The sequence below is a fragment of the Bubalus bubalis genome, chromosome 7 (genome assembly GCF_019923935.1).
Source record: "Bubalus bubalis isolate 160015118507 breed Murrah chromosome 7, NDDB_SH_1, whole genome shotgun sequence".
NCBI classification, from domain to species: Eukaryota; Metazoa; Chordata; class Mammalia; order Artiodactyla; family Bovidae; genus Bubalus; species Bubalus bubalis.
The window spans coordinates 45,098,243-45,125,168 of NC_059163.1; the positions used below are offsets into that span (position 1 = coordinate 45,098,243).

Sequence of the window (26,926 nt, forward strand, 5' to 3'; positions counted from 1 at the left end):
CAATGGACATGAGGTTGAGCAAGCTCCAGGAGATGGTGAAGGACAGAAAAGCCTGGCATGCTGCAGTCCATGGGGTCACAAAGAGTCAGACATGACTGAGTGAGTGAACAACAACCACAAGCTCTACACCCAGCCTTTTAGACTCTGTGATGACAGAATTCTGCAGACCTCCCATCTGCTTTGCTAGCTGGCTTTTTGTGCCAATAGGATGTGTATGGGGGACACTGCAAGTCAGGGTGACAGAGGAGGGACTCACTGTTTCTTTTAGTGGTGCCCCAGCTTTGGCCCTTCACTGGCAGTGGCAGCTGGTTCCAGTCTCCAGCTTAATTTTAGAAATTACTGTATTCACTTGTTGTGGAGTTCCCTGTGTAACCCCATTGCCAACACCTACACTAGAAAAGCTTCTAGAGAGCCCTGACCTCCTTCGTTAAGTTCAGCCCCCAAACAGTTTCTGGGACATAGAAGATGCTGAAGAACCTGGGGTTGACTGACACTCACAAGGTTATCCAGGGCTCTTACAACGTTCTTGTTTGCTGCAGGGACGGGGTCGCCTTAGTCGCTTTCTCCTGCAGAAGGGTTGGGGGAGGGGGGCGGGGGCGGGTAGGGAAGTGGGAAGCTAGTAACCACCCTCCTCTACCTTACTTTCCCCACTTCCTCCATATCCTCTCCTCGCGTCCATCCTTGCCTGGCCCTCCTCCCTCCTCTAACCTGCTCTGTTCCTCCTCTTCCCCCTGCCCGCCCTCCCTCCTCCCTCCTCCCTCCTCCCTCCTCCCTCCTCCCTCCTCCCTCCTCCTACTTGCCTTTCCTTCACATCCCTCTGTCACGTGTCCAACCCGAGGGCGCAGTCAGTGTCGCGCGCGCAGGCGCTGGAGCGCACAGGGACCAGACCGCCGGCCAGGCGGGAGGATGGCGCTCGTGGGGCTGCGCTTGGTGCTGTTATTCTTGGTTGGGGACTCGGCAGGTAATGGTCACCAGTGGGCTTGGCAGCCAAGGAAAGCGGAAAAGTTACCTGGGGGAGGGGGGTCTCATCGCTTCTCGGCCTTTTGACTGAGATCAAGTGTAGAGGGGGGTCTCGCTAACGACTCCACGCACCCGTTACTGGCGGTTCCAGGCCTGCCCCGCGGCGGTTGTCTAAGGACACGAACTTGGGGGTGTGCGCGGGTCACATTTTGGAGCCACAGTGTTGTTGCTTGGGCTTTTCTAGTGACCCTGCTGCCTGCGCTTTCTCCCTTAAAGCAGATTTTCTGGAGTCCAGGATCAGGAATCGGGTTTTTATGTACCCGGGGCCTTACAGAACCTTGGCAGAAGATGTACAGGAATCAGGAATTGTGAATGCCAAGTGTGCCAGGCACTCTGGGGCCCATGAGAAAAGGGCCTCAGGCCAGCCAGACTTGACACCCACTTTCAAATGAAGTTAAAATGGTAACATCTAGTGGTAAGCTTTGTATTTATTATCCTGAGCAACAAAGGAAAAGAATATCGTGAATTTTTGAGTTATTTCTCTGACTTTGGGGTTCTTTTAGCCAGGAAAATTGATTTTTTTATTTCTTAAATACTGTGAAGGAAGAGAGGGGAAATGGTCCCCAGATGATGGAGGGCTATGGAGCAAAGAGCTAGGGATCCTGAGGCATTAGGGAAGCCCTGGGGGCAGTAGTCAGGGTCTTCCTGCAGTCACTTTTGTGAATTAGCTGGTGCTCACATCTCTTGGCTGGCATACCTCTGAGGTAGGTGTCAGTCAGTACAGGCTGTGGGTTCATCTTCTGCTGGCTCTGAATGTCCTGCTGGATACAGGGACCCCTTCTGCGGGGACTAAATCTGCACTAAGTTCTGTCGCAGCTGAAGCTCCATCCTGTTCCTCTTGGAAGCCCCCCTCAAGGAATAGTAGGTGGACCATGGGACATGGCCTCTTCTGCTGTTGTTCCAAGGGTTGGGTAAGCATTCTCCCACTGAGGCTCAGGGGAGGTTCCCTCTGATCTCTAAACTTCCACTGGCTCCTCAGAAAGCAGCTGGTGGGGTGAGGGGAGAGGATCACCAACCCTATGCATGTATGTATCTGAGGAAGGCATGAGAGCCTCTTCTCTGACTTTTGTTATGTAGCTCCAAAGTCCTCTCTCAAGCAGACCTATTAGAGTGGTCAATTATAGAACTGGTACCAAACGTTTTCTGTGTGCCTGCTAAGACAGGTGCCAGAATACAACTGAATATACTTTCTAGAAGTTCTTCGAAAGCTGGACATGGGAGAGAAAGGGAGAAGGTGCAGCTTGTATAAATTACAAGCTGGATTTAAAAAACCCCTTATGAAGAAGAATTGACCTTAATCATATCCTTTTAAATGTCTGTTTTCTTCTTGCAGCCTCTTTGAATGCTCAATTTAGTCAACATTCAGAACAAAAAACAGTAAGTAAGAAACCACTTTTACTGTTTCTACTAATACAATGAAGCCCACAAAGGTTGGGGTTGGAGACTGGTTTTCAGGTCTGACATGCCACTTTGGAAACAGTTGACTGAATCTTTAGAAATCAGATTATCAGGCAGGCTTTTTGATACAATGTAAATTTTGGTTGAAAAAGGCTCGGTCCTTGGGACTTCCCTAATGGTCCAGTAGCTAAGACTTAGAGCTACCAATGCAGGGGGCCAGGGTTTGATTCCTGGTCAGGGAAACGCATGCCGTAACTAAGAGGTTGCATGCCACAAACTAAAGATCCTACATGCCGCAATCTGGCACAACCAAATAAATAAATAATTTTTAAAAAGAAAGGAAACAGCTCAGACCTTGGGAGCCTCAGGGCTTTGTTTCCTTTGATGATTCAGAAGGTCCTGGGAGTAATAATTATACATTGTACTAAACATTTTATGTATATTAATAAATTAGATTGTGTGAAAGTAAGGAAGACCAACCAAATGAGAACAAGAAAAAGGAGTTATTCAACATGTAGCCCAGTGTTCATTGCAGCACTATTTACAATAGCAATGGCAGCCCACTCCAGGACTCTTGCCTGGAAAATCCCATGGACGGAGGAGCCTGGCAGGCTGCAGTCCATGGGTCACTAAGAGTCGGGCACGACTGAGCGACTTCACTTTTCACTTTCATGCATTGGAGAAGGAAATGGCAACCCACTCCAGTGTTCTTGCCTGGAGAATCCCAGGGACAGAGGAGCCTGGTGGGCTGCTGTCTACAGGGTCGCACAGAGTCAGACACGACTGAAGTGACTTAGCAGCAGCAAGACATGGAAGCAATCTAAATGTCCATTGACAGATGAATGAAGAAATAAGGTTACACACACACACACACACACACACAAACACAGAGGAATATTGCTCAGCCATAATAAAGAATAAAATAATGCCATTTGCAGCAATATGGATAGACATAGAGATTATCATATTAAGTGAAGTAAGTCAGAGAAAGACAAATATCATGTGATATCATTTAAATGTGAATCTAAACTTTGACACAAATTAACCTATCAATGAAACGGAAACAGACTCAGATATGGAGAACAGACTTGTGGTTGCCAAGTGGGAGGCAGAGGGAAGGATAAATTAGGAATTTGGGATTAACATATACACACTACTATATATATAACAGATAAACAAGAAGGACCTGCTGTATAGTATGGGGAACTATATTCAAAGTCTACTAGTGATCTATAATGGAAAAGAATCTAGAAAAGAATCACTTTGCTGTTCACTGAAACTAATATAACATTGTAAATAACTATATGTCAATTATCTTAAAAAGTTAATTAAAAAAAAAGAGCTAGTTATTCAGAGCTTGATGTAGCAAGTGAGTCAGTCATGTCACTTGTGTTTTAGCTGAGACTCAAAGGCAGAGAAGTGGGAAAGCTTTATAATAGGAAAAAGGGAAGGAAGGCATCAGGTGTGCCCTGATTGAGGCTGTTGGCATGGGGAGGCTGGAGGTGGGAAACTAAAGGCAGGCATAGTATGTGAATGATTCAGAAGGCATATTTGGCTTTCTCTAATTGGGTCTAAGTTGGAAGCAGGGGTAAAATTTAGGGAAAATATCAGTTGTTAATCAAACCTTGGCCGTTTTGGGCCAACTGTTACATAGCTTACTGTTTGACTACCTGGATGTCACTAGAGATAGCTGTCTGATTTCTTACAAGTCTGATTCACAGCATGTTGGCTTCGTGGACTGGTTATTCTAAATAATGGGTTGGTTTCCTGGCTAGCTTGCTAAGGTTTTGGGTGATAGTTCTATTTTAATATTTGGTCTGACACTGTCCATTTTTACATGCAATCTCTGTTCTCACAATAAATAGAGATGATTATTTTACATACGTGAATATTGATCTCAGTGGGTAAGGTAACTTTAAGTATTCATGTCAGTGCAGACCGTTTCCAGGAAACCTTACCACCCTGTTTTCTTCCTCCAAAGTAGACATAAATGCACTTTCTCTTTGTTTCCATTCAAACTATACTGCATCATCATCATTACCATACCAGTGTAGGGGAGGAAAAAAATCTTCCCTCTACCCTTCTAAGTTTTCAGCTGGGGCCTATACGACAAAGGAGAGATTAACCAGAGAAAAATAAACAAATGTTTATTAACAAGTGTATTGTGCATACACATGGGAGTACTAAGAAATGTGTAACTCAAAGAGGTGGCTTAGAAATCTGCCTTATCTTGCATATTTAACAGAAAGCAATAAATTTGTGAAAGATACACCCAACTTTATGCAGAGTTCCAGAGAATAGCAAGGAGAGATAAGAAGGCCTTCTTAAAATGAGCAATCCAAAGAAATAAAGGGAAACAAAAGAATAGGTAAGACTAGACATTTCTTCAAGAAAATCAGAGCTATCAAGGAAATATTTCATGCAAGGATGGGGATGATAAAGGACAGAAGTGGTAAGGACCTAACAAGCAGAGGAGATTAAGAAAAGGTAGCAAGAATACACAGAAGAACTATACCAAAAAATTTTAATGAGCCAGATAACCACAATGGTGTGATCACTCACCTAGAGCCAGACTGGAGTGTGAGTGAGGTCAAGTGTGCCTTAGGAAGCACTAGTATGAACAAAGCTAGTGGAGGTGATGGAATTCCAGCTGTCCTAAACTATGATGCTGTTAAAGTGCTGCACTCAGTAGGTCAGCAAATTTAGAATACCCAGTCTTGGACACAGTGTTTCCAAGCTAGGACTGGAAAAGGTCAGTTTTCATTCCAATCCCAAAGAAGGGCAATACCAAAGAATAGTCCAACTACTGTACAATAGCACTTATTTCAGATGCTAACAAGGTAATGCTCAAAATCCTTCAAGATTGGCTTCAGCAGTACATGAACCAAGAACTTCCAGATGTACAAGTTGGGTTTAGAAAAGGTAGAGGAACCAGAGTTCAAATTGCCAACATTCGTTGGCTCATGAAGAAAGCAAGGGAGTTTCAAAAAACTTCTGCCTCATTGACTACACTAAAGCCTTTGACTGTGTGGATCACAACAAACCAAGGAAAATTCTTAGAGATGGGAGTTCCAGACCACCTTACCTGTCTCCTGAGAAACCTGCATATGGGTCAAGAAGCAACAGTTAGAACTGGAAATGGAACAACTGACTGGTTCCAAATTGGGAAAGGAGTATGTAAAGGCTGTATATTGTTACCCTGCTTATTTAACTTATATGCAGAGTATATCATGTGGAATGCCAGGCTGGATGACTAACAAACTGTAATCAAGATTGCTGGGAAAATATCAGCAACCTCAGATATGAGATGCTACCACTCCAATGTGAAGAGAAACTAAAGATCCTTTTGATGAGGGTGAAAGAGGAAAGTAAAAAAGCCAGCTTAGAACTCAACATTCAAAAAACTAAGATCATAGCATCTGGTCGCATCTCTTCATGATGAATAGAAGGGGAAAAAGTGGAAGCAGTGACAGGTTTTATTTTCCTGGGCTCCAAAATCACTGTGGCCGGGGACTGCAGCCATGAAATCAAAAGATGCTTGTTCCTTGGAAGGAAAGCTGACAAATCTAGCCAGCGTGTTAAAAGCAGAGACATCACTTTGCCAACAAAGGTCCATATAGTCAAACCTATGGTTATTCCAGTACAGATGTGAGAGTCGGATCATAAAGAAAGTGCCAAAAGAATTGATGCTTTCAAGGTGCTGGAGAAGACTGTTGAGAGTCCCTTGGACAGCAAGGAGATCAAACCAGTAAATCCTAAAGGAAATCAATGCTGAATATTCATTGGAAGGACTGTTGCTGAACCTGAAGTTCCAGCATTTTGGCCACCTGATGCAAAAAGCTGACTCTTTGCAAAAGACCTTGATGCTGGGAAAGATTGAAGGCAAAAGGAGAAGGAAGCGGCAGAGGATGAGATGGTTAGGTAGCATCTTCGACTCAGTGGACATGAATTTAAGCAAGCTCTGGGAGACAGTGAAGGACAGCGGAGACTGGCATGCTATAGTTCATGAGGTTGCAAAGAGTTAGACATAACTTAGGGACTGAATAACAACATTTGTAGATAAATGACAAGACAAAGGAAAATTGTTTTAGGCTTCCAAGAGTGGCAAACAGTAGGAAGATAAATAATGGGAGGAAACTAATGAAATAAAGTTTGTTTGCAGGTTCCTTAGGTGCCATTTCTGGGCTGATAAGAAACCAGAATCATTTCCAGTAAATGAGAATTTATATTCTGCCTTTAGGCAGTAAAGGGGAAGTCAAAACTGCATGTTGACTGCCTTTAGCTCCAAGTAATGTTTATGTCAAGGAGTCATATTTTAGGATGACATAGCCTGGGTTTCTTTCAACAGTAAAGGATACCAATCAGTGTTCTAAATTCTTTATATAGAGTCACTCACTTAATTTTTTACAGCACTGACAGTGAGTACCATTCTTATCTCTCTGGCCAAGGTCACATGGAAATGGTGGAACTGTAGTTCCAACCTAGGCATCTGACTCCAGATCCAGTGCTTTTAATTACCCAATCATAGCAATGAATTGTAATTGTCTGTCTCCCCCTAGTAAACTGTATATTTTGTGATGTCTTATTGTTTGGTGCCAAATTTTCAGCACTTAATGGGTACCTGTCAGGAAGCATTTAACAGGAGGCTTCCTGTGTGCTGTTTTGGATCTGTCATGAATCCTCTGTTCCTTATCAATTCCTGAATATTCAGGAATTAAGAGGAGTGGCAAACCACTCCCAGGGCTGAGGAATGCATGCATTTCCTTTGTTAGTTTTTCCATAAGGTGATAAGTAACTATTTACGACCCTCTTCCTTTTTATGAACCATAGGGTAAAAGTGATTATTTACAACCCTCTCTCTTTGATATGGATTGCCTTATGTTTCCTTGATAATTTGTAAGTCTGGACTTTTGATCTTTATCTTTGCTGAACAAAGCTACCTTGTAAGACAGTATATATACCCACACTATGTTGAATAAACGGAGAAGGCAATGGCACCCCACTCCAGTACTCTTGCCTGGAAAATCCCATGGATGGAGGAGCCTGGTAGGCTGCAGTCCATGGGGTCGCTAAGAGTCAGACACCACTGAGCAACTTCACTTTCCCTTTTCACTTTCATGCATTGGAGAAGGAAATGGCAACCCACTCCAGTGTTCTTGCCTGGAGAATCCCAGGGACAGGGGAGTCTGGTGGGCTGCCGTCTTTGGGGTCACACAGAGTTGGACATGACTGAAGTGACTTAGCAGTAGCATGTTGAATGAAACACTCTTGTTCCATCAGAGCTTGGGTCCCCGTGTCTTTCTTTCTTTCTCTCTCTCTTTCTTTCTCTCTCTCTCTCAGGCTAATTCTTTGGAGTGCAGAAGCCCACTGAGCTCACTTTCTTGCCTGGGCTTGCAAGACCCTCGTGAGAGGGTGCCCTGTGCCTACGTGAAGCAGTGCAAGCCCCGTGTCAAGAGCTTTATTGGTTTTCTGCATAAACCAAGGAATATCGGCCTCTTTCTCTCTTTTATTTCTTATCATCAACTCTGGACCACCAGGTTCCGGTCCATTAAAGGACCTCAACAAGTGGCGCCCAGAACAGGGGCCTGGTATACATGGCATATTCAGACAGAGTGACTCAAGGACCTATTGAGGTCAGTAAGTACTAAGACATGGGCCAAACGGCTGGAAAGCCCCATCACTTTTCTATTTTACTTCATCACTTAAAGTTCAAGGACTTTCAGTTTCACACCAGCAAATAGAGGCTTGCCTTCAGACAGTGGTTGAATGTAACCCTTGGTTCCCTGATGAAGGTGGTTTTGATTTAGAAATTTGGCACCGGGTCAAAGAGAATGTTGAACGAGCTGCCAGACAGGGAAAAAATATTCCGATAGATTTCTGGCCCCTATGGGCTCTTGTTAAAGCTGTGATTCTGCCATTTCAAGGTAATTCTAGCCCTCCTGATATTCGACAACAGGCAGAACACTTATTACATAAATATGAATTAGATGATGAAACCTTACAAAAGGCCCAATTAGAACAACATAAAATATTTTAGAATTTTCCTACAAGCCCTGCCCCGGTTGCTCCAAGCACTCCTCCCCTGCCAGCAGGCACAAATCCCAAAGTCTCTCCCTTGCTAGAACCTAATGATTCTGGCAACGACTCCCCAAAGACACCTTTTGACATTAAAACTGACAACACCTTTCTGAATAACAATAATAAGTTTTTTACCACATTCTCTTAATTGTAAGAATTTGCTACCTACTCACTCTCCTTCAAGACAGAGGCTCTCTGAATTGCTGGCTTTGCAATCACAAGTCTCTGAAGCTGATGGTTTCTCCACCTTTCCAGTTTTTAGAAATCCTGATGCTCAAGGGCACATAATACCTCAATAAGAGGGTATTAACTTTTATCACATGCAACAAATTAAAAAATCTATAACTATGTATGGCCCACATTCACCTTTTACTAAAGTACTTCTAAATTCTATAACATCCTCTATTGGAAATTTTATTCCCCATCATTGGGAACTTTAATAAAAGGTCTCGTTAAACCAGGAGAATATCTTCAATGGATAATGTGGTTTCATGATATAGCCAGAGATCATGCTAACAGAAATACTCGAGCTGGTGCGCCCCAAAATCAAATTACTTTTGAGATGCTAACTGGTACAGGACAATTTGACTCTGTAGAAGCTCAAATACAGTGCCCTCCTTTGTTACATGGACAATTAAAAACAGTGACCCTTGAAGCTTGAGATTGAATTACTCCTCAAGGGGAGCCTACAGGTAGCTACACTAAAATATTGCAAGGACCTAATGAAACGTATGCTAATTTTTTAGCTAGATTAGAAACTGCTATTTCTCATACTGTAATTGGAGAAAAAGCCAAAAGGCAACTAGAGAAATTACTTGCTTATGAAAATGCAAATCAGGAATGTCAAAAGGCTAATAGCTCCAATTCGTGAGACAGGGATTATTATTGATTATTTGAAGGCTTGTCGAAATCTAGGATCAGAAACTCAAAAGATGCAAATGCTAGCTGAAACAATGGTTGCTGCCTTAAGGAAGGGAAATGAAGGAACTTTACATGTGGAGATAAGAACCATTTAAAAAGGGACTGCCCTTTCTAAGAAAGCTAATAAAAAACCTCCAAAAATCTGCCCTTGCTGCTGTAGAGGAATGCATTGGGCCAATGCATTAGATTTAGATGTAAATCTAAATTTGACATTGAAGGGAAACCTATTCTGGGAAACTCCAAGCAGGGGACCCCCCAGGTCCCCTTCAACAAAAACCAGGGGCAAATTCCATCTTCTCCCTCAAACCCTCAACATCTGGCAGTGCTGCCATCAATATACCAGCCCTAAATGACTTTCTCCTTTATCCTCAAGCAGTCCCCTCTAGAATACCTACCAGACTTTTTGGACCCCTGCCCCCACAAACCTTCAGTCTTTTACTTGGCTGATCTAGTTTGACTTCTAAAGGAATTACTGTCCACCCTGGAGTAATTGATTCAGATTATAAAGGAGAAATTCAAATTATGATGCCATCTCAGATTTTATTGCAATTCAAAAAAGGGGATAAAATTGCTCGATTACCTCTTTTACCTTACATTTCTATTAACTCCTCTAATGATGTACAGATGGGTGGATTCAGCAGTACAGATCAAAAACAGTCCTTCTGGGCATCATTAGTATCTGAATTTGCCCGACTGACTATAAATATCAAAATTAATGGTAAAAGATTTTCTGGTCTCCTTGACACTGGCTCTGATATTACTATTATTTCCAAACATTTATGGCCCAAATCCTGGCCTGTACAAAAGATTTCTTGCCAAATTGCAGGGATTTCTCAAACCAAAATACAAGAGGTTTATCAGAGTACTCAAATTTATCCATGTGAGGGACCAGAAGGCCAACCTGCAACATTAAGACCTTATGTGATAGATGCACCCCTTAATCTAATAGGAAGGGACTTACTTATGCAATGGCAAACTCAGATATACATTCCACATTTTTCCTAGGGGCCACTGCTCATTTAACAAATGATACAATTATTAAAATAGCTTGAAAGAATGACGAGCCTATTTAGACAGAGCAGTGGCCCCTCATGAAAGAGAAATTACAGGTGGCTAAGGAACTTATAGATACACAACTAGAATTAAAGCATATTGAAGAATCTTGTTCTCCTTGGAACTCTCCTATTTTTGTTATAAAAAAGAAATCTAACAAATGACGTCTCCTAACAGACCTTAGAAAAGTTAATGCATCTATGAAACCTATGGGTGCATTACAACCAGGAATCCCATCACCTACCATTATTCCTCAAAATTGGCACATTATTATCATTGATTTGCAAGATTGCTTTTTTAAAATACCTTTACACCCTTTAGACTGAGAGAGATTCGCTTTCTCTCTCCCTTATCCTAGTTATATCGGACCTCATAAATGGTACCAATGGACCGTACTGCCACAAGGGATGATGAATTCTCCCACCATAGCTCAACTATGCTTAAAAAACTCTGGATTAATCATTGCCCCTGAAAAAATTCAAACCTCTACACCTTACCATTACTTGGGGTTTGTTGTTGATAGACAACATATTACTCCCCAACTAACTCAGATCCGTACTGATAAATTATCAACCTTAAATGATTTCCAAAAGCTCTTAGGTGATATAAATTGGATTAGACCTTCTTTAAATGATTTCCAAAAGCTCTTAGGTGATATAAATTGGATTAGACCTTCTTTAGGCATTGCTAATGGAGAAGGAAATGGCAACCCACTCCAGTGTTCTTGCCTGGAGAATCCCAGGGATGGCGGAGCCTGGTGGAGCTGCCGTCTATGGGGTCACACAGAGTCGGACACGACTGAAGCGACTTAGCAGCAGGCATTGCTAATTATCAACTGAATAACCTATTTAATACTTTAAAAGGAAATCTTTGAAAACTTTTCTAAATGTCTGCCCTCTTCCACTAATTTGGAAACTTTAGCTGAACAACTAGCTGATCAATTATCTGGGCTAGACCCATGAGGATGGTTTCAAAATATTACCCACAGCATCGGGTCTGGAACTGTAACTTTGGTGATTGTCTTGGTAATTACATTTGTTGTTTATCACTGCCTTTCTAGAAGGTTGGTTACTACTAAACAAACTCAATTGGTCAGGACCTTTTTTACAAATATAATAAAATAGGGGGAATTGTCAGGAAGCATGTAACAGGAGGCTTCCTGTGTGCTGTTTTGGATCTGTCATGAATCCTCTGTTCCTTATCAATTCCTGAATATTCAGGAATTAAGAGGAGTGGCAAACCGCTCCTGGGGCTGAGGAATGCATGCATTTCCTTTGTTAGTTTTTTCATACGGTGATAAGTAACTATTTATGACCCTCTTCTTTTTTATGAACCATACGGTTAAAGTGATTATTTACAACTCTCTCTCTTTGATATGGATTGCCTTGATAATTTGTAAGTCTGGACTTTTGATCTTTATCTTTGCTGAACAAAGCTACCTTGTAAGACAGTATATATACCCATACTATGTTGAATAAAACACCCTTGTTCCATCAGAGCTTGGGTCCCCGTGTCTTTCTTTTTCTCTTTCTCTCTCTCTCAGGCTAATTCTTTGGAGCGCAGAAGCCCACTGAGCTCACTTTCTTGTCTGGGCTTGCAAGACCCTCGTGAGAGGGTGCCCTGTGCCTACGTGAAGCAGTGAAAGCCCCATGTCAAGGGCTTTATTGGTTTTCTGCATAAACCAAAGAATATCGGCCTCTTTCTCTCTCTCTTTTACTTTCTTATCTTCAACTCCAGACCACCAGGTTCCAGTCCATTAAAGGACCTCAATAGGTACCCAATAATATTTTTGCTCAGATGACTCAGTTTTTCCTGGGTTTGAATTTCTTTCAGAAAATGGGGATAATAACTGAAAATTCACTCTGCCATCCTCCATTTAAGCAACTCACAAATGACCCTGTCCTTTCTCTCTGAATAATTTCCACAGGAGACCGATCACTGACTGGTTGTAGATTAGTATCTTGTATGACTCCTCTCTTATAAAGTGGACTATTTCCCATCAGTGGAGTTATATTTTTCACCAAGACTCAAGTGGCTGTGTTCAAAAGCCCCTTATGAGAGTTTCCAGTCTTATTTTAATTAAAAATGTAAAGACAGTATAAACATGATTATAAAGAAATAAAGCTATTTATATGAGAACTGTGTCAAATACTTTTGAGACTTGCTAAAAGACAAATTCTAAAACAAAATAATTGCTCTTGAATTAGGTGTAGGTAAAACAATAGTAAATAATTGGGGAATTGTTTTTTAATTGTACATTGCCTTGTTGTAACAATGTCTCTAAATTCTTGCCATATTTAAAAGTGGGTAGTTTTACCCCCAGGAGATATGTAGACTGTCATTTTGATTGTCATGACCAGGGAGTTGTTGCTGGCATCTAGTAGATAAAGAACAAAGACAATACTAAACATCCTACAATGTACAGGACAACCTCACACAGCAAAGAATTATCTGGTCCAAAATATGAGTGCAGTTGAGAAATCCCTTCTAAACAAAACAAAACAAGAAATTGTAGGTGGTTTATTATGGGTATGATTTTTGCAGTGATAGCACATAGAACTCAATTAGTTGAAACACTAATAGGAAAAGTCTTACTTAGGTCTGGTGTCAGGTAGGATTAGATTCAGCTGCAAGTAGCATGGATTCAAAATAATAGCTCACAGAGCTGCCATCTTAGGATGTGGCCTTTGTCATCCTGGTCTGTATAGGGGAGGGTTTCATGCACCCAGGAGCAGGATAGAGGAATGGACAAAGGAGACTAAAAATTAGGGGAAGCAGAGGACAGGCTCAATTTTCCTTTAAAGGAGATCCTCAGAAGCTACTACACAATAATCCCATTTGTATCCAGTCAGCCTAATCTTGATCATGCGGTCATACCTAGCTGCAAGGGAGGTTCTCTTAGTGTAAGTAGTATTACCCCTGGCCATGTGCCTTGTGTCTTACATCAAAAAGATTGGCAATCCTATTTTCTGTTTTAAGAGAAAATGCTTAGGGTATGTATTTTTTGTTATTGTTTCCCTGCTTTAATTGACTTTTTCAATAAAATGACCAATTACCAGTTGTCCCAGTCTCATTGGAAAGAGACTATCTAGTCTCCTGTGGAAGCTGTCCTGGAAGCCATCATCTTAGTGAGCCTAGAGCGGGAAGAACACATCAGGCTCCTAGAAGGAGATAGAATCCTGAACAGAGGATGGAAAGGGTTAAAAGTTTTTCTTTAGTTCAGAGTTTAGCCAGTGCCCTATCCTACTTAGGTCTCTATGAATCCATATAATATGAAGAAAAAGGTATATTTCATTTATTCAGAATACTAAACACTTGTTCTGAAGTGAGGAAAGAGGATCACTATTACCAAAACAAAACAAATACAGCAGGTCATATATTCAACCTGTTATTAAAGTGAGCCTCTGCATGGTGGTCACACGACCACTGTGACCAGTTCTAGTCTTGGTCCTGCTGGAGACTAGAGGTTATGAGCAAGACATATTACCTCTCTGGCCTCAAGTCCATTGAATCTGAGGGTTGAGTTCCATGATCCAATATCAGTGTGTAAGGGCTGCTGTAATAAAGTCACAAACTGAGTAACTTGAACAACAGAAATGGGTTGTCTCACAGTTCTCAAGGCTGAATGTCCAAACTCAAGGTGTCAGCAGGGTTTGTTCCTTCTAAGGGCTGGGAAGGAGAATCTTCCTTCCATTCCCGTCTCCCAGTATCTGGTAGTCTCAGGCATTCTTTGTCTTGTAAATGGCATTCTCTTGGTGTCTTCACATGATTTTCCCTGAGTGTGTGACTCTGTTTCCACACTTTCCCTTTTATAAGAACACCAGTCATATTAGATTAGGACCCACTCTCCTAAACTTATTTTAACATAATTTCCTATATAAAGACACTAATTCCACATAAGGTCATGTTCTGAGGTGCTAGGGGTTAGGACTTTAACACATCTCTCTGGGTGGACACAGTTAAACCCATAACAACCCCAAAGGTCTAATTCTGAACATACTACTTTCTTTAATGATGTTTTTCAAATGCCAGTATATTAAAAGTCCAGAGAAAAAGATTCCTGAGCATGTCTTGGTGTTATGCCAAGGGATTAGGTGGAATGGAACAGGTCATTCTCATGTAGGTGGTAGTGAAGAGCAAATTATAAAGCTGGAGGATAGATAGTTAAGTAGATTTGATGGCAAGTCTTGGACTTTCATTTTAAAAATCAGCCATATTGAACCTTCCTTTGAGGTCCTTTTCTTACATAGCAGATATTGATCTGTTGCTTCAACACTGCATCTGATTTTTGTATTAGAAAAAACATATTTTTGTGTGGGAAAAAAATCTTTTTGTAGGATATTTCCAGGAAATCTAGGGAAACTTAGGGTTTTGTCCTCCTCTAAACTGCTGTATGATGGGAATATCTCAAGTTATTCTCCAATTTCTGTCTTCCTTTCTCTTTTCTAGCCAAACTGCGATCAGTATAAATTACCAGGATGTCCCAGGGACTTTAGCCCTGTGTGTGGAAGCGACATGTCCACTTATCCCAATGAGTGTATTCTGTGCATGAAAATCAGGTAACAATTTTATAATATAAACTAGGCGCATTTTCTTTAGTTCTTCTCTTGCATTTTGATTACTTAGCAAGTTGTGACTCTTCTTGGACATAAGAATCAAATGTGACATAAGTAGCTCTGTTTTAAGACTGACATTTAAAAAGACCCAGAATCTTTCAGTGTATTTTCTAGGTCAAGGTTAGAAAAAGAAGTGTGTGATTAATCAATTATAAATGAGATAATTAAGTAATGTACTATCCAGGGATGGGTAGTTTCCCAAAATTTATTTAGGATTGTAGCAGTGGTGCTGCTTGCAGCCCCATCATTCAAGTCTGTGCTGAGCACCAAGAAAGAAGACCTGGGTCTGTCATCCAGGGCTATGATTCAGTGTGTTTTCAGAGGAATGAAAGAAGACAAGGGAAGGAATTATAGCTATTTCTGGGTTTTGAGGCAGATCATGGAACTGAGGCACTGCTATGTAAAAAACCCTAGCCCATTATCAATTCCACCCATCCTGGCATAGCAGGAAGGGGAGCAGGGATATCCCAGGCCATCAAGAATGCTTTGTCCCTCAGGAGACAGGATAACAAAGTGGTAGGACTTAAGCGCATGTCCTCTCATGAAAACACCAAAATCACAACTAACTGCTGAACAACCACTGACAGAAAAAACTGGAGCCTACCAAAAAGATATTCTACATTTAAAGATAAAGAAGAAGCCACAACAAGATAGTAGCAGGCATACTTTCATGATATAATCAGATCTCATACCCTCCAAATGGGTGACCTGCAAACTGGAGAATAGTTATATTGCAGAGGTTCTCCCAGAGGAGTGAGAGTTTGAGCCTCATGTCAAGCTCTGCAGCCTGGGCAGTCCAGCATTGAGACGAGATTCAAGAGCATCTGGCTTTGAAGGTCAGCAAGGCTTGCGTGGAGGAGCTCCACAGGACTGGAGGAACAGAGACTCCACTCTTAGAGAGAACACACAAGGTTTCACATATATTGAGTCTTAGGGCAAAGCAATGACTCCATAGGAGCCTGAGCTGACATACCTGTGGGTCTGGGATGGTCTCCTGGGGAGGCAGGGATCAGCTGTGGCTCACTGGGGAACAAGGACACTGTGGCAGAGACTTCATGGAACATTCATTGGCATGAGCTCTCCTAGAAATCACCATTTTGGCAAAAATTCCTGGCCCCACCCAATAGCTGGCAGCCCCACCCATCAGCAGACAAGGTGCTTAAAGTTGTCCTGTGCCAACATATGCCTATAAATACACCCCTTGACACAGCCTGTCTACCAGAGGGACAAGACCCAACTCCACCCACCAGTGGGTAGGTACCAGTTCCTCCCACTAGAAAGCCTGCACAAGCCCCTGGATCAACCTCATCTACCAGGAAACAGACATTAGAAGCAAGAACTCCAGTTCTGCAACCTGAGGAATAGAGACCACAAATATGGGTAGTTAGACAAAATAAAATAGGAGAGGAATAGGTTTCAGATGCAGAAACCAGATGAAACGCCAGAGAAACAACTAAGTGAAAGGTAGAGAGAGGCAATCTGCCTGAAAAGGGATTCAGAATAACGATAGTAAAGATGATCCAAGATCTCAGAAAAAGAATAGAAGCATAGATGAGAAGACATAAGAAATGTTTAATGGCGAGCTAGAAGATTTAAAGAACCAACAAACAGAGATGAACAATACAATAAGTGAAATGAAAAATGCACTAGAAGGAATCAATAGCAGAATAAATAAAGCAGAAGAACAAATAAATGAGCTGGAAGACATACTTATAGAAAATACTGCTGCAGAACAGAATAAAGAAGAATGAAAAGAAATGAGACCGTCTAAGAGACCTCTGTGACAATATTAAATGCACAAATATTTTGCATTATAGGGGTCCTAGAAGGAGAAGAGAGAGAGAAAGGGCCTGAGAAAATACTTGAAGAGATAATAACCAGAAATTTCCCTAACATGGGAAAGGAAACACTCATTTAAGTCCAGGAAGTGCAGAGAGCCCCATACTGGATAAACACAAGGGGGGATATGCCAAGACACATATAAATCAAACTGATAAAAATTAAAGACAGAGGAAATGAATAAAGAGCATAAATGAAACAAGAAAAGCAACAAATGACATACAAGGGTATCCCCATAAGATTATCAGTTGATTTTTTTCAGCAGAAACTATCCAGGCCAGAAGGGAGTATGTATTTAAAGTGATGAAAGGGGAAAACCTAGGACCAAGAATATTCTACCCAGCAAGGCTCTTATTCAGATCTGACAGAGAGACCAGAAGCTTTATAGGTAAGCAAAAGCTAAGATAATTCAGTGCCACCAAACCAGTTTTACAACAAATACTAAAGGAACTTCTCTAGATGAGAAAGAAAAGGCCACAACTAGAAACAGGAAAATTACCAATGGCAAAGCTCACCAGTAAAGGCAAACACATAGTAAAGGTAGGAAATCATCTACACACAAACATGAAGTCAAAACAGCAACTGTGAGAAGAGGAGAGTACAAATGCAGGATACTGGAAATGTATTTGAAATTAAGAGACCAGCACCTTAAAACAATCTTGTATATATCTCTATCTATCTATCTATATAGACTGATATATAAAACCTCATATAAACACAAGCCAAAAATCTACACACACAGAAAAAAGCAATCCAAATACAACTCAAAAGAGAACAAAAGGGAAGGGAAGAAAAAAGACCAACAAAAACAAACCCAAAACAATTAACAAAATGGCAATAAGACCATACATATAGATAACTGGTCACCTGATGCAAAGAACTGACTCATTGGAAAAGACCCTGACACTGGGAAAGATTGAAGGTGGAAGGAGAAGGGAACAACAGAGGATGAGATGGTTGGATGGCATCACTGACTCGATGGACATGAGTTTGAGAAAGCTCTGGGAGTTGATGATGGACAGGGCCTAGCATGCTGCAGTTCATGGGGTTGCAAAGAGTCAGACATGACTGAGTGACTGAACTGATAGATAATTAGCTTAAATGTAAATGGATTAAATGCTCCAACCATAAGACATAGACTGGTGGAATGGATTTAAAAAAAAGTGCCATATACATGCTACTAGAGACTCACTTCAGATACAAGAACACATACAGACTGTAAGGGAGGGTATGGAAAAAGGTATTTCATACAAATGGAAAGCAAAGGAAAGCTCGAGTAGCAGTACTTATGTAAGACAAAATAGATTGTAAAATAAAGACTGTTCAAAGAGACAAAGAAGGACACTACATAATGATCAAGGGATCATTCCAAGAAGACATAACAACTGTAAATATATATGTATCCAACATAGGAGCACCTCAATATATAAAGCAAATGCTTATAGCCATAAAAGGAGAAAAGGGAGTTGGAGAAAAGTTCCACCTACACTGTTGGTGGAAATGTAAATTGATACAGCCACTATGGAGTGTCCTCAAAAAACTAGAATAGAACTACTATATGATCCAGTAATCCCATTCCTGGGCATATATTTGGAGAAAACCATAATTTGAAAAGATACATGTACCCCTATGTTCACAGCAGCAATAGTCAAGACATGGAAGCAGCCTAAATAGCCCATCAACAGAGGAATGGATAAAGAAGATGTGCTATATATTCAGTACTACTCAGCCATAAAAAAAAAAATGAAATAATGCCATTTGCAGCAACATGGATGGACCGAGAGACACAGAAAAACAAATACCATGATATCACTTATATGTATAATCTTAAAAATGATACAAATGAACTTATCTATGAAACAGAAACAGACTCACGGACTTCAAAAACAAACTTATGGTTACCAAAAGGGAAAGGTGGGGGGCAGGATAAATTAGGAGTTTGGGATTAACATGCACACCACTATATATAAAATGGCACCCACTTCAGTACTCTTGCCTGGAAAATCCCATGGACGGAGGAGCCTGGTAGGCTGCAGACCATGAGGTCACTAAGAGTCAGACACGACTGAGCGACTTCACTTTCCTTTTCACTTTCATGCATTAGAGAAGGAAATGGCAACCCACTCCAGTATTCTTGCCTGGAGAATCCCAGGGACAGAGGAGCCTGGTAGGAGGCTGTCTATGGGGTCACACAGAGTCGGACATGACTGAAGTGACTTAGCAGTAGCAGCAGCATATATAAAATAGATAATTAACAAGACCTACTGTACAGCACAGGGAACTTCACTCAATATTCTATAATAACCTATATGGGAGAAATAATCTTAAAAAGAATGGATATATGTATAGGTATTATTTTCTAATAACCTAAAAGGAAAAAGAATCACTTTGCTGTACACCTGAGACTAAAACAACATTGTAAATCAATTATACTCCAATATAAAATAAAAATTAAATAAAACAAGAATATATTTAAGTAGTTAAACTCTGTGACAGAATACTGTGTTTTTTTAAAGTCAGAAGGTATGTACAGGCAACCTACACACCCTGCACTATTAGCTGGAAAATAGGTCTTAATAACTCTATCTGGTAGAATGCTTAGTAATAAATATATTACATCTGATTCCCTTATTGTAAAACACTTGACCAGCTCATGTGACCAAGACTTCTCCTCCAGGTATGCTGGTTTATATTTCAGGGGTCCATTCTCTGACCTCAGTCTTAAGTGAGTTACTTAGGTCTTCTCAAGAATGATTTCTTGGAAATGTTAACAGTTCCCTGTACCCTAGGGTTAGGAGAAAAATAGCAGAGTTGGGCTTTCACCCTCATTGTTTCCTAGATTTAGCTTTAAAAATGACTGTCACCCTGGAGAGAATATAATGTATAATGACATGGGTCTTTTTAATACAAACAGTGGGGCAGTTTCAATATGACAGATAATGTTTCAATATGGTGGCCCCGGGCAGGCTTCCCAAAAATGTGCCACAATAGCATATTAAGTATTGTGTATTAAAGTTGCTTAAGAAAGAGCCAGTGCATGAGGGATGCTTTGACCCTTCTGTCTCTCTCCCTGAAAGCAGGAAATTAATGTCAGGTGAAAGATGTTCTTCCTGCCTCTGAAGGTAGAAAAGAAAGTGAAGTCGCTCAATCGTGTCCGACTCTTTGCAACCCCATAGACTGTAGCCTACCGGGTTCCTCCGTCCATGGGATTTTCCAGGCAAGAGTACTGGAGTGGGTTGCCATTTCCCACTCTTATATCAGAGATTGGGAATTTAAAGCTAAAAAGCCTGTAATAAACAAAGTTTGTTACTTTTTAAATTTACTACCCCAAGCCAAAACTCTGTACAGATTCTTCACTTATTAAGTACCCAAAGCCTAAGTTTCTTTCTCTTATCAATTCCTCACAAATGTATTGCTTCTTTGTCTAAAAAGAATAAAAGCTGCCTGTTTTGGTCACTTATTAGGTCCCATTTCCATGAGACCTCTGTGCACCCTGAATAAAAATTTTTCTTTTTCTCCTGTTAATCTGTCTTGTGTCCATTTTATTATTAGTCTAGCCACAAGAACTCAAGAGGGTAGAGGGAGAAATTTCTTCTACCCTGACAGTTGGTGAGCCAGGAGGAGCCTGGTTGGAACCCGCTTCCCACCCTGAGGCTACTGCAGCTGAGAGATCCTGTGCCCTCTGATAAAGACCAGCAGAAGGTAAGATTTCTTACCAACTCAGCTTCCTGGATCTCTCCCTGCAAGGTCTGGTGGAAGGGGAAGTTGGCAAGAGTTCCTTATTTCCTCTCTAAATTTAGATTAGCAGGAGAAAATATTTGTCGAGTTAGCTCCTTGTATTTAGTAACTCTTGGAAATTCTTTTCTTCTCAGAGATGGTCACTGCTTTTTGTCTCTGTCTGTTGTGTTGTTTGCCATAAGAAGGAAGAACCATAGGGCAGCATGCAGGCACATGCCCTATAAGCCTGTTGTTTGAGCTGGCCTCACAGATTGGTGAGTTAATGGTTCTCACCAGACCTGCATCTACCTAAACAGACCTTCCTGTGGGTCTTCCATATAAAACCAGATGTGTTCTTCCATCTTGTTTTAGGTTGCGAGAGCTCTGCCATTTGAAAGGTGTATCTGGTGGTCAGTTGACTAGACGAGTTCTGAAACACAAAGTCAGTACTCTCTTTGTCTGGCCATACCAGCTCTCAGGGGCGTTTGTCATGGGGTCCCTATCCATAATGGGCTGTTGTTGTGTCAACTTTCATTGCCTTATTTTCTTAGACTAACAACGGGAGTGAACTTTCTAATCATGTGAGAGCTATATCCTTGGAAACACCTTTTTATCTTTTGTTAAGCCATAAAAAAGGCTTACTGGTTTGAGTCTGTATTTGAAATTAATATAAAATCCTACTCATCAATGGACAAAGGATCCTTTTTTAAAAAAAAATAATTTATTTTTAATTGGAGGATAATTGCTTTACAGTATTGTGTTGGTCTCTGCCATACATCAACATTAATCAGCCATAGGTCAAAAGATCCTTTAAGTAGGTTATATTTAAGAGGAAAAAAATTTGAAAGCTCTCATCGTAAATAACTGTTACTTGGTACTTATGAGAGGAACAAATTGAAAGGAAAAATAAACTGTAATGGTGAGCCTTAGAGAATCCCTTATTAAGATGAAAAAACAGAAATTAGACTTAAAAGTAAGATCCAACATAAATTCCCGTTTAAAAAAAATCGCCCATCTCCTCTACAATTCCTCAGGCCCTCCTAGGAATAACCAGGAAGTAGATTAGCTGGAAGCTTAATACAAACAATTATCAAGGGCTAATAGAAACAATTTTTTTTTTTTGTCTTGCAAAACTACAAAATTAGAAATGCAACTGTAGTAACAAATCAAGACCCACTTGTTTTACCATTTCCAAAAGCTTACCCGTTCCTCTTAAAATGCCTTCTAGATATTATAGAAGATCACAATATTGGAGCAAAACTGTCCTGTACTTTAAAAATTATTTTAAAATAATAATTACCCTAAGGCTTATAATAATAGATAAATATAATCCAAAACTCCTACGAGAAAACTGAACTTAAAAGGCCTTTTTTTGGCCTTAAAAGTTATAAATATTGTCATATCTTTGAAATGTAAACACAGCCCACCTTGCCTGAGATTAAGCCTCGATTGGCTGAATTGGTAGAACCTGAAACCGAAAAAGAAGGAAAGATGCCTTTTAAAACACAAACCGCTGAAAGGATCTCTTGCCCAAATTCGAGTAAATCACACCCCTCTACAACTGTTTGTCAAGGACAAATACAGAATTTAAGTCCTTCCCACAAATAATAAAAGATGTTAGCCATCTCCGTGAGTAAACTTGATTTTCTAAATTCTTCGGTAATTTAATTTACACCCTCAGAGTTTGGTAACTTAAATGATGGGAGGTCATTGGATATCTGTATCATTTCCAAAAAAGCAATGTTGGAGCATGCGGGATCTTCGTTGCACCATGCCATCTTTCGTTGCAGTGCGCAGACTCTCCCGTTGCGGCCAACGGGCTCTCTAGTTGTGGTGTTTGGACTCCAGAGCACGCAGGCTCAGTAGCTGTGGGCTTAGTCACTCTGTGGCCTGTGGGATCTTAGTTCCCCATCCAGGGATTGAACCTATGTCCCCTGCATTGCAAGGAGGATTCTTAACCACTGGACCACCAGGGAGGTCCCTCTTGTGCTTTATTGAAAAATTGTGCCATGAAGTGGTGTTTATTTCTAGAAATTATGAAATGTACTTATGTTTGCCAAGTCACAAAATATGGTTCACAGTTGTTTCATTATTCCCCCCAAAAATTTAGATTTCAAAGGATTAATAATTCTAATTAATATATGCAGTTAAAGGTTCCAGAAATGAAAAAAAAGTATTAAGTATTTTGGGCTAAGAAAAGGTAAAGAGGTGCCTTTGTTAAGGAAAAGGAAAGAGATTTTGTCCTAAAGCAGGCTATTTCTAAATGTGAAAGAAAACAAGGGACAAATAAAATGAACATAGAAAATTGCAAAAGGTTTATGAAAAAATAATCTTAAGGAATTTTATGTGTGATCAGGACTAAGACTGAAATGAGTTTAATTAAGGAATATCAAAAGTAAACTGGTACAAAATTAAAATCTGGTGTTTATCTCTGTTAAAAAGTTTTCTTGTTCAAAAGTACAAAGTTCTCTTAGATTGTTGGTCTAGTCTTAATAAGAAATTGTAAAAGAAAAAAAGTTTTCTTTACCTTTAATATATCTGTCTAGAAAACCAGATTCTATATTTTGTCTTTATCAGGTTTTTGATCACTTAGAAGACACCCACAAAAAAACTCCTAAGTCTTTTCAATATTAAAAGAACTAAAGCTTTTTACAACTATTTAGCTTTCTGTATTTGCCAGGGACATGTTTGTCACTGATTATATGGATAGCTAAACATTGTTTCACAGTGACCAATAATCCTATTTGACTAAGTGTTTCAAAAATGTTTGATATTTTTGACAAACTCTGCAAAATTCCAAATGAACTCTTATTGAACTGGAAATGACTTTGGGGTTTTCCACAGGGCCCTTGGATACCTCAATCAAAAATTAATTTTCTGTACTTATAAAAGAGCTATTAAACTAATTAGGCTTCTTTTTTATGTTAAATTACATAGGAAGCATTTATCAAGTAAATGATAAACCTTCTTAGGTTGTATTGTATGGATAAATGTTATTAACCTAAATGTTCTAGAAAATAAATGAAATCCCTAAACTTTGGATATGTCATTATATGTTAGCCATAATTCTAGTTATTATCTTAAAATGATAAGTCTTAGAGATAACTGAATTTTCTTATCAATTCCATTATAATGAATCAGATCTTCAATAGTGGACATTTTAAAGTCATTTATTATTTACACACAGTTTACTGAACTGAACTCTTTTACTCAGATGCTTCTATAAAGGCTTTCTGCAAATGTGTTTTATTTTCAGGGAAATTCATGGAAAGAAATCTAACAAATATTCTAGAATATAGGTGTCTGATGACTTTCAAATCATACCTGGATAAGAATTTACAGAACCCTAATGGAGAAACTGATGGCTTCAAAAATTTTTTAACAGAAGATTAAGTGGAACAAGAATTCACTATGAGACTAAATAAACTGAGGAAGATAATTGTAATTTTTATTAAAATGAAACATTGCTGAGTTTTAAAAATGTTTTCTCCAGATTTAAGGAAATCTTTTTGTCTTTTCTCTTAAGCTAACTATGACTTAGAGCAATTTGGTCCACTATACATTTGTAAGCAGCACTGAAACATTTCTTTTTCTCTCTGCTGGATCCCTTCAGAAGTCAGAAACTCTCAGTGAGTATCCTTTTTTCTTGGCAATATAGTTATTTGCATAAGTTCAGTAAGAATCTGCTTTTCTTACAACACAATTGGAAACATTGATTATAGTATCAGAGCTTTGACTGGAATGTCATATTGGTGAGAGACATGCATAGACTCAGATATGACCAGATAGCTTTGAGGAACTAGGTTGACTTTATGGAGCCAATAAAGCCCTTTGGAAAAACACCCTAGAATCTTACTTTCAGGTTTCCCAGCAGCCTTACCAGGAAGGTCATTTCCTGGGACCTTTAGGAAACAGTGTACTTTGGAGTCTTGTGTGAAGAGAGGAATTCACCCAAATCTATATCTATTGCAGACAAAGTCTGTTGGTGAATGCTTGGCTTGGCTTCTTATCCTTGAGAGGCTATTAAAAATTCAATCTGAAGTTCCTCATAAAACGCTCCAGCAAAGCAGATTTAAGATAGTCTATGCGGTCAATCACTATTCTTGCTGTACTTATGTAAACAACCAGGCCAAGTTTATTGAATCTAGACTTATTTTATGAAAAAATTAGTCTGATTTGGCCATCTTTGGTAATAACTGTAGAAATAAAATTATCTTTCAGCAGAAACTATAATACACACTATAAAACAGATTTTAGTTCTGTTCATGGTCTTTGAGGTTTTTGTTATTTACTACCGTAAGCAGAAACTGTTACAGATTCTTTACTAGTTTTAAGCAGCCAAAGCCTAAGTTTCTTTGTCCTCTTTAACTCCTCACAAATGTACTGTTTGTCTAAAAAGTAAAAAGTATAAAAGCTCTCTGCTTTGGTCACTTATTAAGTCTCATTTCTATGAGACCTCCATGCACAAGAATTAAAATTGCTTTTCTTCCTGGGAATCTGTCTTGGGTTCATTTTATTTTTATTCCAGCCACAAGAACTCAGGACAGTTGCAGGGAGGGATTTAATAATAAATGTGTTTTTATGGTTGTTCAATTTGCAGGGATGATGGTCATGATATTAAAATAATCCGAAGTGGACCATGCTGATGGAGCAGTTCACAGAAGAGGAATTGGAGAAACCACCTTCCACTGCACACTAAATGAACTTCATTTCCCGCTTTTCTCTTTTCCTGTATTTCTTTGCATGAGATTTTCTGAGATGAGTTGTGTAAGAGGGCAGTGACTGATAAAACAACTACAAAATCCTCGTTTTTGGCTTTTGTCCTTTTAGTTAAGCTTATTGCCCAGATGACCTATGCATTGCTTTATTTAGTTGGAATAAAATCAGTACTGTATTTAATCACCACTGTTCACTATCGACTATCCATTCTCACTCAGCAGCCTCATGTAGATCTTTTCCTCTCAAGCAAGGGTGAAATTCACTAAGGGAGAAGTGGAGTCATTTTCAAGAAGGCAAGGTTTATTCTTCCTCATTCCTCTAAATCTTGAAAGTACAATGTATGTGTAGCTGGTACAGCATTCTGCACAGAGCAAATAATATGATAGACCGGAGCTGACTTTAGCCAGAGTTGGTAAAGTCAAAGAATCATCACAAGATACAAAATACAAAAAGATAATCTCCTTTCAGTACAATTTTCCTTCAGGGTTAATGCAAGAAATTGCTTTTTCCTTTCTTTGAGAGCAATGATTCTCAACCCTGGGTGAATTTTCCCCAGAGGACCTTTGGAACTATACAGGCATTTTGGGTGTCACAGCTTGAATGGTAGATGATCCTGACATCTAGTGGGCAGAAGCCAGGGATGCTGCCGAACACATCCAGCTCCCACAACAAAGAAATTTTCCGTCCAAAATGTCAGTTGTTCAGTTGCTAACTTATGGCCGACTCTTTGCAACCCCATGGACTGCAGCACACCAGGCTTCCCTGTCCTTATCTCCCAGAGTTTGCTCAAAGAGTTTGAGCAACTGCCCATTGAGTCGGTGATGCCATCCAACCATCTCATCCTTTGTCGTCCCCTTCTCTGGCCTTCAATCTTTCCCAGCATCAGGGCCTTTCCAATGAGTTGGCTCTTCCTGTCAGGTGACTAAAGTATTGGAACTTCAGCTTTAGCATTAGTCCTTCCAATGAGTATTCACAGTTGATTTCCTTTAGGATTGACTGGTTTGATCTCCTTGTGGTCCAAGGGACTCTCAAGAGTCTTCTCCAGTACCACAATTCGAAACCATCAATTCTTTGGCACTCAGCTTTCTTTATGGTCCAATTCTCACATCCATACATGACTACTGGAAAAACCATAGCTTTGGCTAGAGGGATCTTTGTCAGTAAAATAATATCTCTGCTTTTCAATATGTTGTCTAGATTTGTCATAGCTTTTCTTCCAAGGAGCAAGTGTCTTTTAATTTCATGGCTGCAGTCACCATCTGCAGTGATTTTGGAGCCCAAGAAGATAAAGTCTGTCTGTTTCCATTGTTTCCCCATCTATTTGCCATGAAGTGATGGGACCAGATGCCATGATCTTCGTTTTCTGAATGTTGAGATTTAAGCCAGCTTTTTCGCTCTCCTCTTTCACCTTCATCAAGAGGCTCTTTAGTTCCTCTTCACTTTCTGCCATAAGGGTGGTGTCATCTGCATATCTGAGGTTATTGGTATTTCTCCCTGCAATGTTGATTCCATCTTGTGCTTCATCTAGTCCATTATTTTGCATGATGTACTTTGCATATAAGTTA

The 26,926-nt window shown here is 40.0% G+C and overlaps 1 protein-coding gene across 29 annotated transcripts; it reads left to right on the forward strand.

Annotated features, from left to right (window-relative positions):
• Positions 1–806: 806 nt before the first annotated feature.
• LOC102397733 (serine protease inhibitor Kazal-type 2) lies at positions 807–25,544 on the forward strand. Of its 29 annotated transcripts, none has more exons than XR_006552229.2 (7): positions 845–961; positions 1,237–1,435; positions 1,792–1,931; positions 2,354–2,401; positions 14,920–15,029; positions 24,169–24,271; positions 25,243–25,544. XR_006552229.2 is itself a non-coding variant. In XM_006058364.4 (5 exons), exons 1-5 carry the CDS (start codon positions 907–909, stop codon positions 25,246–25,248), a joined length of 231 nt encoding a protein of 76 aa, XP_006058426.3. In that variant the 5' UTR covers positions 807–906; the 3' UTR covers positions 25,249–25,544. The 29 variants fall into 29 exon arrangements, 2 of the variants coding, with proteins under 2 accessions (XP_006058426.3, XP_025145790.3); XR_006552220.2 differs by lacking the exon at positions 14,920–15,029 and adding an exon at positions 20,478–20,627; XR_006552215.2 differs by lacking the exon at positions 14,920–15,029 and adding an exon at positions 20,478–20,627 and having other exon boundaries at positions 2,354–2,397.
• Positions 25,545–26,926: the final 1,382 nt, after the last annotated feature.